The sequence below is a fragment of the Nerophis lumbriciformis genome, linkage group LG38 (assembly GCF_033978685.3).
Source record: "Nerophis lumbriciformis linkage group LG38, RoL_Nlum_v2.1, whole genome shotgun sequence".
Taxonomy (NCBI): Eukaryota; Metazoa; Chordata; class Actinopteri; order Syngnathiformes; family Syngnathidae; genus Nerophis; species Nerophis lumbriciformis.
In genome coordinates this window covers 9,143,323-9,159,389 of record NC_084585.2, presented here as the reverse complement: position 1 = coordinate 9,159,389, position 16,067 = coordinate 9,143,323, and the positions used below count along the sequence as shown (strand labels likewise).

General features: G+C 39.6%; 1 protein-coding gene across 1 annotated transcript in view; it reads left to right on the top strand.

Moving 5' to 3' along the window:
• dnah1 (dynein, axonemal, heavy chain 1) overlaps positions 1-16,067 on the top strand; it is a 175,343-nt gene that overhangs the window by 96,930 nt on the left and 62,346 nt on the right. Inside the window, exons 49-53 of the mRNA XM_061932510.2 lie at positions 1,855-1,990; positions 6,262-6,470; positions 6,540-6,711; positions 6,777-6,968; positions 13,877-13,987. Of these exons, the coding sequence (XP_061788494.1) occupies positions 1,855-1,990; positions 6,262-6,470; positions 6,540-6,711; positions 6,777-6,968; positions 13,877-13,987 (820 nt within the window). The remainder of the gene's footprint in view (positions 1-1,854; positions 1,991-6,261; positions 6,471-6,539; positions 6,712-6,776; positions 6,969-13,876; positions 13,988-16,067) is intronic.

Here is a 16,067-nt window from a genome sequence, read left to right as displayed (position 1 = left end):
AATATTATGCAAAACCAACTTTTCTTACCTTCTGGTACCTGCTGATGTGTATTTGGAATCTGCATAAGTCCTGAAAATGTGCGCGCATTAGAGATGCGCGGATAGGCAATTATTTCATCCGCAACCGCATCACAAAAGTCGTCAACCATCCGCCATCCACCCGAACTAACATTTAATCAAAACCGCACCCGCCCGCCATCCGCCCGTTGTTATATATCTAATATAGACGATGCAAGGCATTAGTGAGGTTATAAAGCTTTTGCCTGTTAAAGAAAGGAGACTGATCCAATGTAGCAGAGACATTTAATGCGTGCCACGCTGTCACGGCCCGGACGCACACCAGTGCGCAATCATCTGGGAGCCGCGCTGAGCGCACCTCCAAGCGCGCTCGCGCCACTCAAACTGCTGCAGGCAGCTGCGTTCTATCTTGTTTTAACATCCTGTGGCACTCTTCTGGGATCACGGCGGACGAAACTGCTCATGCTCAGGGTGTTTGTGGAGGTTCGGGGTTTTGCACAAATGTGATGCACCATGTTAGATGTCCCGGTTTTGTGACTGTCGTAGACATAAACAGCGTCGCAGCTCTTGCAAATCACGTAGCCAGCATTACTATCATCCTGATTTACAACCTCATAAAAACGAGTCCACGCTGAACTTTTCTGGCCTTTTTTTCCCCTGGTCTTTAGTATTCCCTTTTTTAGTTTGTCGCGTACCACGTTTGCTGCCGGCGTTGCCATCTCTTTTTTTTTTTCTTCTTCTGTCGTGGCATATGCTGCAGGTGCCTGCTCGTTTTTCGTATGTGGGTAACAACATTTAACTATGTATATATATTTCCGAATTGGTTTAACTGCCACCCGCCTGAATCTATTTAAAATCTAATTTTTTTTAATTTCAACCGCCCGACCCGACCCGCGGATAAAATCTAATTTTTTTTTATTTCAACCGCCCGACCCGCGGATAATCCGCGGACTCCGCGGTTGTGTCCGTAAACCGCGCATCTCTAGTGTGTGTGTAAGGACCGCAAAATGGAACCTATTAGCAGACATATTATCTGCCGTTTTGTTTCGCAATATTATGCAAAACCAACTTTTCTTACCTTCTGGTACCTGCTGATGTGTATTTGGGATCTGTATAAGTCCTGAAAATGTGCGCGCGTCCTCTATTGTAGTCCGTAGTCGATAACCTTCTTCTTTTTCTTTACATTCTTATGTGACATTCATCTTCCGCTGTTGCCATTTCTAATATAAAGTAGTGTAAAGTTCCTACTTATATCTGTCAGTAAACTTGCCATGAAAGCGCTAAAACATACCGGTGTAGTGACTTTACATTATTCACCCAAGGAACTTTAGTTATTAGATGGTTCCGGTCGGACGGTTTTTCACGGGACACATTTCCGGTATTGATGTTGCATTATTGAGCCACGGATGAGGAGATGCTGCTCCGTTATTGATTTAAGTAAAGTCTGAATGTCATTTAAACAGTTGTTGAAGGTGAGCCACGTAAATAAGACCGCCCACAAAACGGCGCATCCTAAAGAGACGTTTAGAAAGCTATTTGAAGATGGTCTGTACAACATAATCTATGCACATTTTCACCAAAGAACCACCATTACATGTTATGTAGACCACAAGGAAGTGTTTTAAATTTAGAAAAAAATCATAATATGACCCCTTAAATGCGGTGCGCCTTTTGTATGAAAAAAGACCTGAATAGACCCGCTCATCGGCAGTGTGCCTTTTAATCCGGTGCGCCCTACGGTCCGAAAAATACGGTACTTGTACATGTTTATAGAAAACATCATATTTGACTTGAAGTTTCATTACATAGCCTCACATTTTTCCTCTTTCCATTTAGATCTGAATATAAGTGTTTCCAGATTGAGCTGTCCAAGAACTACGGTCAATTTGAGTGGCGGGAGGACATCAAAAGCATCATGCTGAAGGCTGGCCTTCATAACCAGCAGATCACTTTTCTCTTCGTAGATACACAGGTTCTCTTTAGTACATTTTATCACATTCCTACACAGCAACTGTGTGTCAATGTATCGAAATATCAACCGTCTGTTTACCAGCTCTGCACCGTCCCCGGGCTTCGAACATGGTTTTTTTTACGATCCACCGTTGGTTGAAACAGTGGAAAAAAAGATACTAGAAACTGGGTCAGTTGAGGACTTGAATGACATTAATAAAAAACCCTGCTTGATTTGATTTTGAATTTTTTTTTTTTTATTAAGGATCCCCATTAGCTGGTTGCCACAACAACCCACTAGTCTTCCTGGGGTCCACAAACTCAATACAATTACAAGTAAAAGCATATAATTATAACTACACAATACAGAAAAAAATAAAAGCATCAATAGGAAAACAAGCAAACAATTTACAGTCACAGAATAATAATTAACATATGAATATAACTACTATAATACAAAACCAAACAAAATCATCAATAAGCAAGTTGATGTTCCTAAAAAATGTGACAAAAGAGGATAGAATCAAAATTGTAAAGAAATGTAAATCCAAGACCTCAACTGACTCTCACGGAATTGATATGAAAGCGATAAAAGAAGTAATTGAAGAAATTTCAGGACCTTTAAAGTATATTAGCAATTGATCATTTCAAACTGGCAAATTAGCTGAGATGGGCTCCAGCGCCCCCCGCGACCCCGAAGGGAATAAGCGGTCAAAAATGGATGGATGGAAATAAAAATAGCAAAAGTCGTACCAATTTATAAAACTGGAGACAGGCACTAATTTACAAATTATAGACCGGTTTCAGTAGGGCAGCACGGTGGCAGAGGGGTTAGTGCGTCTGCCTCACAATACGAAGGTGCTGAGTAGTCTGGGGTTCAATCCCAGGCTCGGGATCTTTCTGTGTGGAGTTTGCATGTTCTCCCCGTGACTGCGTGGGTTCCCTCCGGGTACTCCGGCTTCCTCCCACCTCCAAAGACATGCACCTGGGGATAGGTTGATTGGCAACACTAAATTGGCCCTAGTGTGTGAATGTGAGTGTGAATGTTGTCTGTCTATCTGTGTTCGCCCTGCGATGAGGTGGCGACTTGTCCAGGGAATAAGCGGTAGAAAATGGATGGATGGATAGACCGGTTTCCCTACTTCCACAATTATCTAAAATATATATATTTTTTTAATTGTAACGAACTGGACAATTTCATGAACAGAAGTGGAACACTCGCGGACAGTCAGTACTGCTGTTACGTTGGTGCCGTGACCCAGATCAGAGTGAGGTTTAGAGTGAGTGTAACTGATGCCAGTTTGCGTGGTCATGCGACAGTATGATGTGCAAACCTCGCTTCCAAACACCTTGAGAGCTGTGCTGGACAATAAGTTGACAGCCCCTAGATTAAAAAAAAAACAACTACCGTATTTTTCGGACTATAAGTCGCAGTTTTTTTCATAGTTTGGCCGGGGGTGCGACTTATACCATACTTGCCAACCTTGAGACCTCCAATTTCGGGAGGTGGGGGGTGGGTGCGGGGGCGTGGTTGGGGGCGTGGTTAAGAGGGGAGGAGTATATTTACAGCTAGAATTCACCAAGTCAAGTATTTCATATATATATATATATATATATATATATATATATATATATATATATATATATATATATATATATATATATATATATATATATATATATATATATCCCCGCGACCTCGAAGGGAATAAGCGGTAGAAAATGGATGGATGGATATATATATATATATATATATATATATATATAAGAAATAATTGACTTTCAGTGAATTATAGCTATATATAATATATATATATATATATATATATATATACATATATATATATATAATAAATATATATATATATATAAATAAAAGAAATACTTGAATTTCAGTGTTCATTTATTTACACATATACACACATAACACTCATCTACTCATTGTTGAGTTAAGGGTTGAATTGTCCATCCTTGTTCTATTCTCTGTCACTATCTTTCTAACCATGCTGAACACCCTCTCTGATGATGCATTGCTGTGTGGCACGCACAAAAGTGCTTTCATCAAATGCACTAGATGGCAGTATTGTCCTGTTTAAGAGTGTCACAACATTGCTGTTTACGGCAGACGGACTGCTTTACTGTAGACGTTCTTTATATTGTGGGAAAGCGGACTCAGGTCCGCATGGAGCTGGAGGGGGCGTGGCCTCCAGCTCCGCCTGAATTTCGGGAGATTTTCGGGAGAAATTTTGTCCCGGGAGGTTTTCGGGAGAGGCGCTGAATTTCGGGAGTCTCCCGGAAAATCCGGGAGGGTTGGCAAGTATGACTTATACTCAGGAGCGACTTATGTGTGAAATGATTAACACATTAGCGTAAAATATCAAATAATATTATTGATCTCATTCACGTAAGAGACTAGACGTATAAGATTTCATGGGATTTAGCGATTAGGAGTGACAGATTGTTTGGTAAACGTATAGCATGTTCTATATGTTATAGTTATTTGAATGACTCTTACCATAATATGTTACGTTAACATACCAGTTGGTTATTTATGCCTCATATAACGTACACTTATTCAGCCTGTTGTTCACTATTCTTTATTTATTTTAAATTGCCTTTGGTGTTGAGTTTTATCAAATAATTTTCCCCAAAAAATGCGACTTATACTCCAGTGCGACTTGTAAATGTTTTTTTTCTTCTTTATTATGCATTTTTGGCCGGTGCGACTTATACTTATACAACTTATGCTCCGAAAAATACGGTAGTAAAGTGTCATTAAGATTAAGAATTTATTTTGCAAATAATACTGCCACACACACTCATACTGTACACCAGTGTGGCTTTTAGCTCATTGGCTAGCGCTGCTCGACATAACTCTCAATCTGCGGGCATGGCTGGTCATCGGTTCAAAGCCCGGGCAGAAAGCAGGGCTAGGTAAGCGTTACATATACAGTATAGGCTAAAAGTTTGGACACACCTTCTCATTCAATGTGTTTTCTTTATTTTCATGACTATTTACATTGTAGATTGTCACATCAAAACTATGAATGAACACATGTGGAGTTATGTACTTAACAAAGAAAGGTGAAATAACTGAAAACATGTTTTATATTCTAGTTTCTTCAAAATAGCCACCCTTTGCTCTGATTACTGCTTTGCACACTCTTGGCATTTCTCTAGATGAGCTTCAAGTAGTAGTCACCTGAAATGGTTTTCCAACAGTCTTTAAGGAGTTCCCAGATCGAGAGAATGCCAAGAGTGTGCAAAGCAGTAATCAGAGCAAAGGGTGGCTATTTTGAAGAAACTAGAATATAAAACGTGTTTTCAGTTATTTCACCTAGTTTTGATGCCTTCAGTGACAATCTACAATGTAAATAGTCATGAAAATAAAGAAAACACATTGATTGAGAAGGTGTGTCAGGTTCAAACACTGATGACATCTATTAGACGGCGTGGCGAAGTTGGTAGAGTGGCCGTGCCAGCAATCGGAGGGTTGCTGGTTACTGGGGTTCAATCCCCACCTTCTACCATCCTAGTCACGTCCGTTGTGTCCTTGTGCAAGACACTTCACCCCTTACTCCTGATGGGTTGTAGTTAGCGCCTTGCATGGCAGCCCTCGCCATCAGTGTGTGAATGTGTGTGTGAATGGGTGAATGTGGAAATACTGTCAAAGCGCTTTGAGTACCTTGAAGGTAGAACAGCGCTATACAAGTATAACCCATTTATCATTTATTTATTATAAACAAGACAAGAAGCAAGGATTAAAACGGAGACAGAATTAAATTTGACTCAATTGAGGAGAAACGTCTGGGCTGTACTCTTGCACAGTCTCCCAACACGCTCTGACGAAAGACTGTACGCCTCCTCTTTTATTTGGACTTTCCCTGATTACATGGCGACAGCTGTTTCTAAAGGGACGGGGGTCGTAAACAGCCATCGCCTTTGATTACAAAACAGTTCAAAGAGAAGGTCGGTTCAAAGAAAAGGTCGTAAAAGAGTTCAAAGAAAAGGTCGCCTGGAGAGGAGTCTGGTCCTGCTTCCTTTCCGCTTTGTAGTTCTCGGGTCAAGACAAAATCTTTCATCAAAGAAACAGAACACCTTCTTCTTGGTAGGATCAAAGACAGCTCTCGCCGGGAACTCATGGCAACACAAAGTTTTGTGATAACTTAGATACAATTATTTTGACAAGGTGTGTCCAAATTTTTGGCCTGTAATGTACATGCAATTCCAAAACAGCATATCTCAGTATTTACTAATCTGGTATTCGAAATATTTTGAATATTTATTCACCAGATTAAAAGTGAGTCATTCCTGGAGGACATCAACAGCATTTTGAATTCCGGTGATGTCCCCAACTTGTATGCATCGGATGAACAAGAGCGCATCCTGGCAGGAATGAAGCCAGTAGTGCAAGAGCTGGGCCAACAGCCAACCAAATCCAATCTTATGGCTGCCTACCTAAAGAGAGTCCGCTGTAACATCCACACTGTACTCTGCATGAGGTGAGCAGTTCCTTCAAAGCCTTATTCTTTTCCTCTACTCATATCCCCGCCACATTTTATTCTTTATAGTCCAATCGGGGAGGTGTTTCGTGCACGACTGAGGCAGTTTCCCTCACTGGTAACATGTTGCACCATAGACTGGTTCAGTGCTTGGCCGGATGAGGCTCTGCAAGCTGTGGCCACATCATTTCTTAATGAGCTACATGAGCTGGATGCAAGCCCCGCTGTCATGGATGGACTGGTGAGGATGCTTGTGTTGTTTTTTTACGATGAAAAACAAACAAACCTGTAAATTCATGTTTCCAGGTATCCATGTGCATGAGGATCCACCAGAGCGTAGCCAGGAAGTGTGATCAGTTTCTTGCTGAGCTTTCTCGACAAAACTATGTCACGCCAAAGAGCTACTTGGAACTACTCAACATCTTCTCGGATCTCATCGGGCGCAAGAAACAAGAGCTGTGCCACGCCCGGCAACGCATGACGACTGGTCTGGACAAGGCAAATTACTTTTGTTTATTTTGCAAGCCTTTGTTTGGGTTATACGCAGAGGTGGGTAGAGTAGCCAGAAATTGTACTCAAGTAAGAGCACTGTTACTTTAGAGTTTTATTACTCAAGTAAAAGTAAGGAGTAGTCACCCAAATATTTACTTGAGTAAAAGTAAAAAGTATGTTGTGAAAAAACTACTCAAGTACTGAGTAACGTATGAGTAACCTGTTCGTTTAATGATGACGGCAAACAAAAACATAAAAATAGCAATGAGCAAATTCAGAGCCAGGAATATCTCTTAATCAACTAAAACAATAATATATATTAAATAATAATACATTAACATAAAAAAAATAAAAGCAAATTGAGCCACAATAACTTAACAGCACCATATGCTCAGTAGGCAGAGATTACGAAGGAAAATAACAAGTTAGTTACGCAAACCATAAACTGATAGGTGTGGGCTGCACCTGGGAACACACTGTGCACTTCTGATTGGTGTTGGTATGCATGCGTGAGTGTGTGTGCGACTGTGCATGTGTGTGTGTGTGTGTGTGTGTGTGTGTGTCTCTGTCTCTGTCTATAAGGCTGCAGTGCGTTAAAAAAAGTCCCCACACGATGTACATTTGACAGTCATTCACATACTTGCCAACCCTCCCGGATTTCAGCGCCTCTCCCGAAAACCTCCCGGGACAAATTTTCTCCCGAAAATCTCCCGAAATTCAGGCACACAATATAAACAGCGTACCTGCCCAATCACGTTATAACTGTAGAATGATGGAGGGCGAGTTCTTGGTTTCTTATGTGGGTTTATTGTTATGCAGTTTCATTAACGTCCTCCCAGCGCGGTAACAACACACAACAACAGCATTTCGCCTACCCTAAAGTAGTTTGTCTGCCGTAAACAGCAATGTTGTGACACTCTTAAACAGGACAATACTGCCATCTAGTGCATTTGATGAAAGCACTTTTTGCGTGCCACAAAGCAATGCATCATCAGTGAGGGCGTTCAGCATGGTTAGAAAAATAGTGACAGAGAATAGAACAAGGATGGACAATTCAACCCTTAACTCAACAATGAGTAGAGTAGATGAGTGTTATGTGTGTGTATATGTGTAAATAAATGAACACTGAAATTCAAGTATTTCTTATATATATATATATATATATGAAATACTTGACTTAGTATTTCTTTTATATATATATATATATATATATATATATATATAGCCGTCGGCCCCCAGACAGAGCGACTCCAAAACCAACAAAGGCTGTAACTGTCGAAAGAAACCTGATTGCCCTCTCAACGGGGGGTGCTTACAAACATCAGTTGTCTACCAATCTAAGGTAATACGCAAGGACATTAACACATCCGACACATATGTAGGATTAACCGAGGGAGAATTCAAAACCAGATGGAACAATCACAAGGCTTCTTTCAGGAACAAAAACCTGCGAAATACCACAGAACTCAGCAAACACATTTGGGACCTCAAAGACAATAATGTTGAATATTCAATAACATGGCAAATTCTTGCATCCAGCACACCTTACAATAGTGGTAATAAAAGATGCAACCTATGCTTGAAAGAGAAACTGTTTATTATTTACCGTCCAGACCTGTCATCCCTCAACAAGCGCAGCGAAATTGTATCAGCATGCCGCCACAGACGGAAACACCTCCTAGGTAACACATGAGCCAATCACCACGCCCCTACGCCAGCCTGTACCCACCCACTCTGTGCTATATAAACCATGGTATGTGAATGCTCCCATTAAAATCTCCTGATGATTGAGGGAACCCCCCCTCATGAAACAGGCCTGTAGAGATGAAATAGTCTTGTGATTTTTTCCCACACATACAGATATTGCGCTCTACTACGGTATCGAGCACTATTTTTTGGATAACCTTATTAAGACATATATATATATATATATATATATATATATATATATATATATATATATATATATATATAAAATACTTGACTTGGTGAATCCTAGCTGTAAATATACTCCTCCCCTCTTAACCACGCCCCCAACCATGCCCCGCCCCCAACCACGCCCCCCGCCCCCCACCTCCCGAAGTCGGAGGTCTCAAGGTTGGCAAGTATGGTCATTCATAGCAGGGAAGCTAACATCAGCCTACGGTAACAGCCAAAATATCTACTAACGTTACTTACCACCATGTGCTTCCTCAAATTTGACGTTGAGTTCATGTAAGCTGAAATGTCCACTTGTTTGGGGAGACACATATGACAGCGCATTACATAACTGTTTTTTTGGTTGTCTGAAGCGTGAACATCGATTTTATGTGAGGCCAGGGGTGTTTGCGTTCGTCGTTGTCTCTGCCATTGTTGCTGTTGTTTGTCGCTGAAACTTTATGTGCAGTTGATCATGTGACCGCCTGGCTCTGTTTGATTGGTGAAACGGAGTCAAACGTCACCAGTGACTGTATTTGATTGGTGAAATGCAGGCATGCGATAGATCCTACTTTGAAGGTCTGTCTGACAAACCAAAACAAACAAAGCGTGCATTAACAGATCGATAAAAATCAGTAGCGAGTAGCAAGCTGAATGTAGATAAATGGAGCGGAGTAAAAATAGCGTTTATTCTCTATAAATATACTCAAGTAAAAGTATGTTGCATTAAAACTACTCTTAGAAGTACAATTTATCCCAAAAGTTACTCAAGTAGATGTAACGGAGTAAATGTAGCGCGTTACTACCCACCTCTGGTTATACGGTATACCGGTACTAGTATAGTATCGCGGTACTAATTAATCAAAAACGGTACTATACTCTGTTTGAAAAGTACCGGTTCGCCATATCTTTTTTTACATCATGTCGCGACATTGCTGGTTTTACGAGCAGAGGAGCATGTTCGGCAGCACGCAATCACAGAGTACTTACAAGCAGACACAGTGTGTAGACAGAAAAGGGAGAACGGACGCATTTTGGCTTAAAAACTAACGATAAAGGTGAAGTTATAACACTGAAACGCCCTCAGGAAGAGGTGCTTTAAAACTAGCTAGTTAGCGGCTAATGTCCATCTGCAATCGACAGTGTTTTAGCTTCTTCTAAATTAGAGATGTCCGATAACGGCTTTTTTGCCGATATTCCGATATTGTCCAACCTATTAATTACCGATTCCGATATCAACCGATACCGTTATATATAGAGTCGTGGAATTAACACATTATTATGCCTAATTTTGTTGTCATGCCCCGCTGGATGCATTAAACAATGTAACAAGGTTTTCCAAAATAAATCAACTCAAGTTATGGAAAAAAATGCCAACATGGCACTGCCATATTTATTATTGAAGTCACAAAGTGCTTTATTTTTTTTTAACATGCCTCAAAACAGCAGCTTGGAATTTGGGACATACTCTCCCTGAGAGAGCATGAGGAGGTTGAAGTGGGCGGGGTTTCAGGGTTTTTGGTAGCGGGGGTGTATATTGTAGCGTCCCGGAAGAGTTAGTGCTACAAGGGGTTCTGGGTATTTGTTCTGTTGTGTTTATGTTGTGTTACGGTGCGGATGTTCTCCCGAAATGTGTTTGTCATTCTTGTTTGGTGTGGGTTCACAGTGTGGCGCATATTTGTAACAGTGTTAAAGTTGTTTATACGGCCACCCTCAGTGTGACCTGTATGGCTGTTGACCAAGTATGCCTGACTGGGCTGGCACGCAAAGGCGGTGCCTTTAAGGTTTATTGGCGCTCTGTACTTCTCCCTACGTCCGTGTACACAGCGGCGTTTTAAAAAGTCATACATTTTACTTTTTGAAACCGATACCGATAATTTCCGATATTACATTTTAAAGCATTTATCGGCCGATGATATCGGCAGTCCGATATTATCGGACATCTCTATTCTAAATCACTAATCCTCGCCTCCATGGCGACAAACAAAGTGAGTTTCTTACAAGTACCATTATCACTGCAGGACGAAGAATAGCTAATCAGGTGGGGGCAGGGGCGTGGTTGGGGGCGGGGCTAAGAGGGGAGGAGTATATTTACAGCTAGAATTCACCAAGTCAAGTATTTCATTCATATATATATATATATATATATATATATATATATATATATATATATATATATATATATATATATATATATATATATATATATATATATAAGAAATACTTGACTTTCAGTGAATTCTAGCTGTATATATATTTATTTTATTATATATATATATATATTTTTTTATACATATATAATAAAATAAATATATATACAGCTAGAATTCACTGAAAGTCAAGTATTTCTTATATATATATATATATATATATATATATATATATATATATATATATATATATATATATATATATATATATATATATATATAAGAAATACTATATATATATATATAAATAAAATAAATACTTGAATTTCAGTGTTCATTTATTTACACATATACACACACATACTCATCTACTCATTGTTGAGTTAAGGGTTGAATTGTCCATCCTTGTTCTATTCTCTGTCACTATTTTTCTAACCATGCTGAACACCCTTTCGCAGGTACCCAGAAAGGTTTCGAGTACCACCAAAAAAACTGAATCTCTGAAGACAGTATAAAAATCTGTGTTAAAGGTGTACAAATACTGTTTGTATAATAAGCATGTTATTTTTTTTTTACAAATGAGGGTTAAGAGTTCAGTACTAAAAAAAAAATAAAGAATGTGGCTTAAGTACAGTTTTTTAATTGAGCTGCTGCATTTTTTGGTTGGGTTGTTTATTTATTTTGAGTATCAATCAATCAATCAATCTTTATTTATATAGCCCTAAATCACAAGTGTCTCAAAGGGCTGCACAAGCCACAACGACATCCTCGGTACAAAGCCCACATACGGGCAAGGAAAAACTCACCCCAGTGGGACGTCGATGTGAATGACTATGAGAAACCTTGGAGAGGACCGCATATGTGGGTAACCCCCCCCCTCTAGGGGAGACCGAAAGCAATGGATGTCGAGTGGGTCTGACATAATATTGTGAGAGTCCAGTCCATAGTGGATCCAACATAATAGTAAGAGTACAGTCCATAGTGGGGCCAGCAGGACACCATCCCGAGCGGAGACGGGTCAGCAGCGTAGAGATGTTCCCAGCCGATGCACAGGCGAGCGGTCCACCCCGGGTCCCGACTCTGGACAGCCAGCACTTCATCCATGGCCACCGGACCTGTGCCCTCCCCCCCCTCAAGGAAAAGGGGAGCAGAGGAGAAAAGAAAAGAAACGGCAGATCAACTGGTCCAACAGGGGGGCTATTTAAAGGCTAGAGTATACAAATGAGTTTTAAGATGGGACTTAAATGCTTCTACTGAGGTAGCATCTCTAATTGTTACCGGAAGGGCATTCCATAGTACTGGAGCCCGAATAGAAAACGCTCTATAGCCCGCAGACTTTTTTTGGGCTCTGGGAATCACTAATAAGCCGGAGTTCTTTGAACGCAAATTTCTTGCCGGGACATATGGTACAATACAATCGACAAGATAGGATGGAGCTAGACCGTGTAGTATTTTATACGTAAGTAGTAAAACCTTAAAGTCACTTCTTAAGTGCACAGGAAGCCAGTGCAGGTGAGCCAGTATAGGCGTAATATGATCAAACTTTCTTGTTCTTGTCAAAAGTCTAGCAGCCGCATTTTGTACCAACTGTAATTTTTTAATGCTAGACATAGGGAGACCCGAAAATAATACGTTACAGTAGTCGAGACGAGACGTAACGAACGCATGAATAATGATCTCAGCGTCGCTAGTGGATAAAATAGAACGAATTTTAGCGATATTACGGAGATGAAAGAAGGCCGTTTTAGTAACACTCTTAATGTGTGATTCAAACGAGAGAGTTGGGTCGAAGATAATACCCAGATTCTTTACTGATTCGCCTTGTGTAATTGTTTGGTTGTCAAATGTTAAGGTGGTATTATTAAATAAATGTCGGTGTTTAGCAGGACCGATAATCAGCATTTCCGTTTTCTTGGCGTTGAGTTGCAAGAAGTTAGCGGACATCCAATGTTTAATTTCATTAAGACACGCCTCCAGCTGACTACAATCCGGCGTGTTGGTCAGCCTTAGGGGCATGTAGAGTTGGGTGTCATCAGCATAGCAATGAAAGCTAACACCGTATTTGCGAGTAACTTCTATACATTTCTAAAAGGGGAATAATGTAATAGAGTTATCTATGTTTGTCTGTTGCCATCTCCTGGTGAATGTTGGCTATAGCGTACTGGGGTTACTTTTTGGTTGGCCAACGATTTACGTAGTGTTGCGCGCCTGACGTCACTCAGGTCCGCATGGAGCTGGAGGGGGCGTGGCTAGCAGCTCCGCCTGAATTTCGGGAGATTTTCGGGAGAAAATTTGTCCCGGTAGGTTTTCGGGAGAGGCGCTGAATTTCGGGAGTCTCCCGGAAAATCCGGGAGGGTTGGCAAGTATGATGTAAAGCATCCAAACAACAGAAGAATAAGTGATTATTACATTTTAACAGAAGTGTAGATAGAACATGTTAAAACAGAAAATAAGCAGATATTAACAGTAAATGAACAAGTACATTAATAATCAATTTTTACCGCTTGCCCTTTATAATTTTGACAAAATAATAGGTGTATAAATGACACAATATGTTACTGCATACGTCAGCAGACTAATTAGGAAACTTTGTTTGTTTACTTTCTAATAAAAGACAAGTTGTCTAGTATGTTCACTATTTTATTTAAGGACAAAATTGTTCTTCGATTGCAATAAGAAACGTGTTTAATGTACCCTAAGATTTAAAAATAAATAAATAATAAAGCCAATAATGCCATTTTTTTGTGGTGCCAAAATATTGGTATCGAGGCAACCCTTATTTAATGTGTAATTTGTCTAAATGTTCCTAATTTATCGTCCTTTGGGACTGAATCTGTTGTTTTATAGCTTCTGAGCACAGCAGAGGATGTGAGTAAGATGCAAGAGGAGCAAGAGTTGATGAGACCTCTTCTGGAGGAGGCTTCAAGGGAAACGGAGGTCACAATGGAGACCATCAAAGTAAGAAAATGTGCACTATATTGATTGTGTGTTGATGGACCAGACCTGGGCAAAATATGACCTGCGGGCCACATGCGGCCCATTAAGATTTTCAATCCGCCCCACCGGACGTTCTACATCAGGGGTGCTCATTACGTCGATCGCGAGCTACTGGTTGATCTCGGAGGGTGTGTCAGTCGATCACCAGCCAGGCATTAAAAAAATAGTCCTAAAAATGAGCCATCATAAATCTTCACTCTGACGTCACTTTCGTCACTTGATTGACATTCACGGCACCCGAGGGTCTTCTGAGATGACGCTGGCTGCTGCCAGCTCATTAAAATTACCGACTGGAAGGCGAGAAACACTTTATTTCAACAGACTCTGGCGCCGTACCTGTCGTCAAAACTCCAAAGACCGCGACTGCACAGTTGCACAGTTGTGCTAACAAAATAAGAGTCTCAGAAAGCTAGCGTGCACAAGCTAGCAAGCTACGGAGTTTGCCGACAATGTATTTCTTGTAAAGTGTATACAAAGGAGTACGGAAGCTGGACAAATAAGATGCCAAAAACCAACCACTTTCATGTGGTATTGGACATAAAGGAGACTTTTTTTCTCCTCCATTCGAAAATGCGGACATTATCAGCACCACTGTCTGATTCCAATCAATGCAAGTCATCAGAATCAGGTAATACACCAACTTATATTCTTGTCTTCATGAAAGAAAGGAATCTATATGTGTTAAAAATGCTTGTATTATCTTTAAACACCTTTAACTTGTTAACAATATTAACTATATGTGTTAAACATGCTTGTATTATCTTGAAACACCTTTAAGTTGTTAACAATATTAACTATATGTATTAAACATTCTTGTATTATCATTAAACACCTTTAATTTTTTAACAATATTAACTATGTGTTAAACATGCTTGTATTATCATTAAACACCTTTAATTTATTAACAATATTAACTATGTGTTAAACATGCTTGTATTATCTTTAAACACCTTTAACTTGTTAACAATATTAACTATATTTATTAAACATACTTGTATTATCATTAAACACCTTTAATTTTTTAACAATATTAACTATATGTGTTAAACAAGCTTGCATTATCATTAAACACCTTTAACTTGTTAACAAAAACATATATTTCATAAATAAGTAAATATAAATTATATATATGAATGAGGTAGATCCCCACGACTTGATCAATTGAAAAGTAGCTCGCCTGCAGAAAAAGTGTGCGCACCCCTGTTCTACATAATTTTTTTAGACTTTTAACACCAAAACTGTAGCCGCCATTATGATGTGCAGTGCTGTTTTTAAATGACCGTAAGTTTTGAACTATAGAAAGTATTTAAATGGTTGAAATCAGCGTTTTTGAGTGTTATAGGAGTTATTACTTTAATCTACGTCACAGCAGCTCAAACCAGGAACAAAGCAGAGTGGGCGGGGTTTGTTTTCAGAGCAGCCAGCCTGAAACGACTGTGTCAGGAACAGATGCGGAAGCAAATTTTTACAACAAATTTCTGCATAAAAGTCATAATATATCATATTGTAGGTGTTCATTACACTTTGCATTTATATTTTGCTGTTTGTTACATTTTTGTTGTGTTTTGCTTGATTGTAAAAGATTTTTATTGAGGAGCTGGTCTGAGAAGCAAAAGAGGAGCGATGTTCATTTATTGTTAATATTCAATGTTTTATTGTTCATAGTTAATATTGTAAATCTCACTTTCTTTATTTTAATGTGCATTTTGGGTGTCCCATTCAGTAAAAAAAAAACTGTAAAATTCCATTCCTTTTTTTGCGGAGGTCTGTCATAACTTTTTTTAGAATTCTCGGTGTGAAGACTGGGACTATGGCGTGATTTGTTCTCCCGTGGTGCAAATGATTTGGACCATATGTGGCATGAAGGGGAGTACATGATATAATATAACGACAATAAAAAGGAACAAACAAAAGGCGCTCACAGTGGCGGTACAAAACTTGGCTATAAACACAAAACTTGCACAAAGGCAGAAACTATGAACAATGAAACAAAAACACTAACTGTGGCATTAATAAACAAAAACTTACTTGGCATGGACTA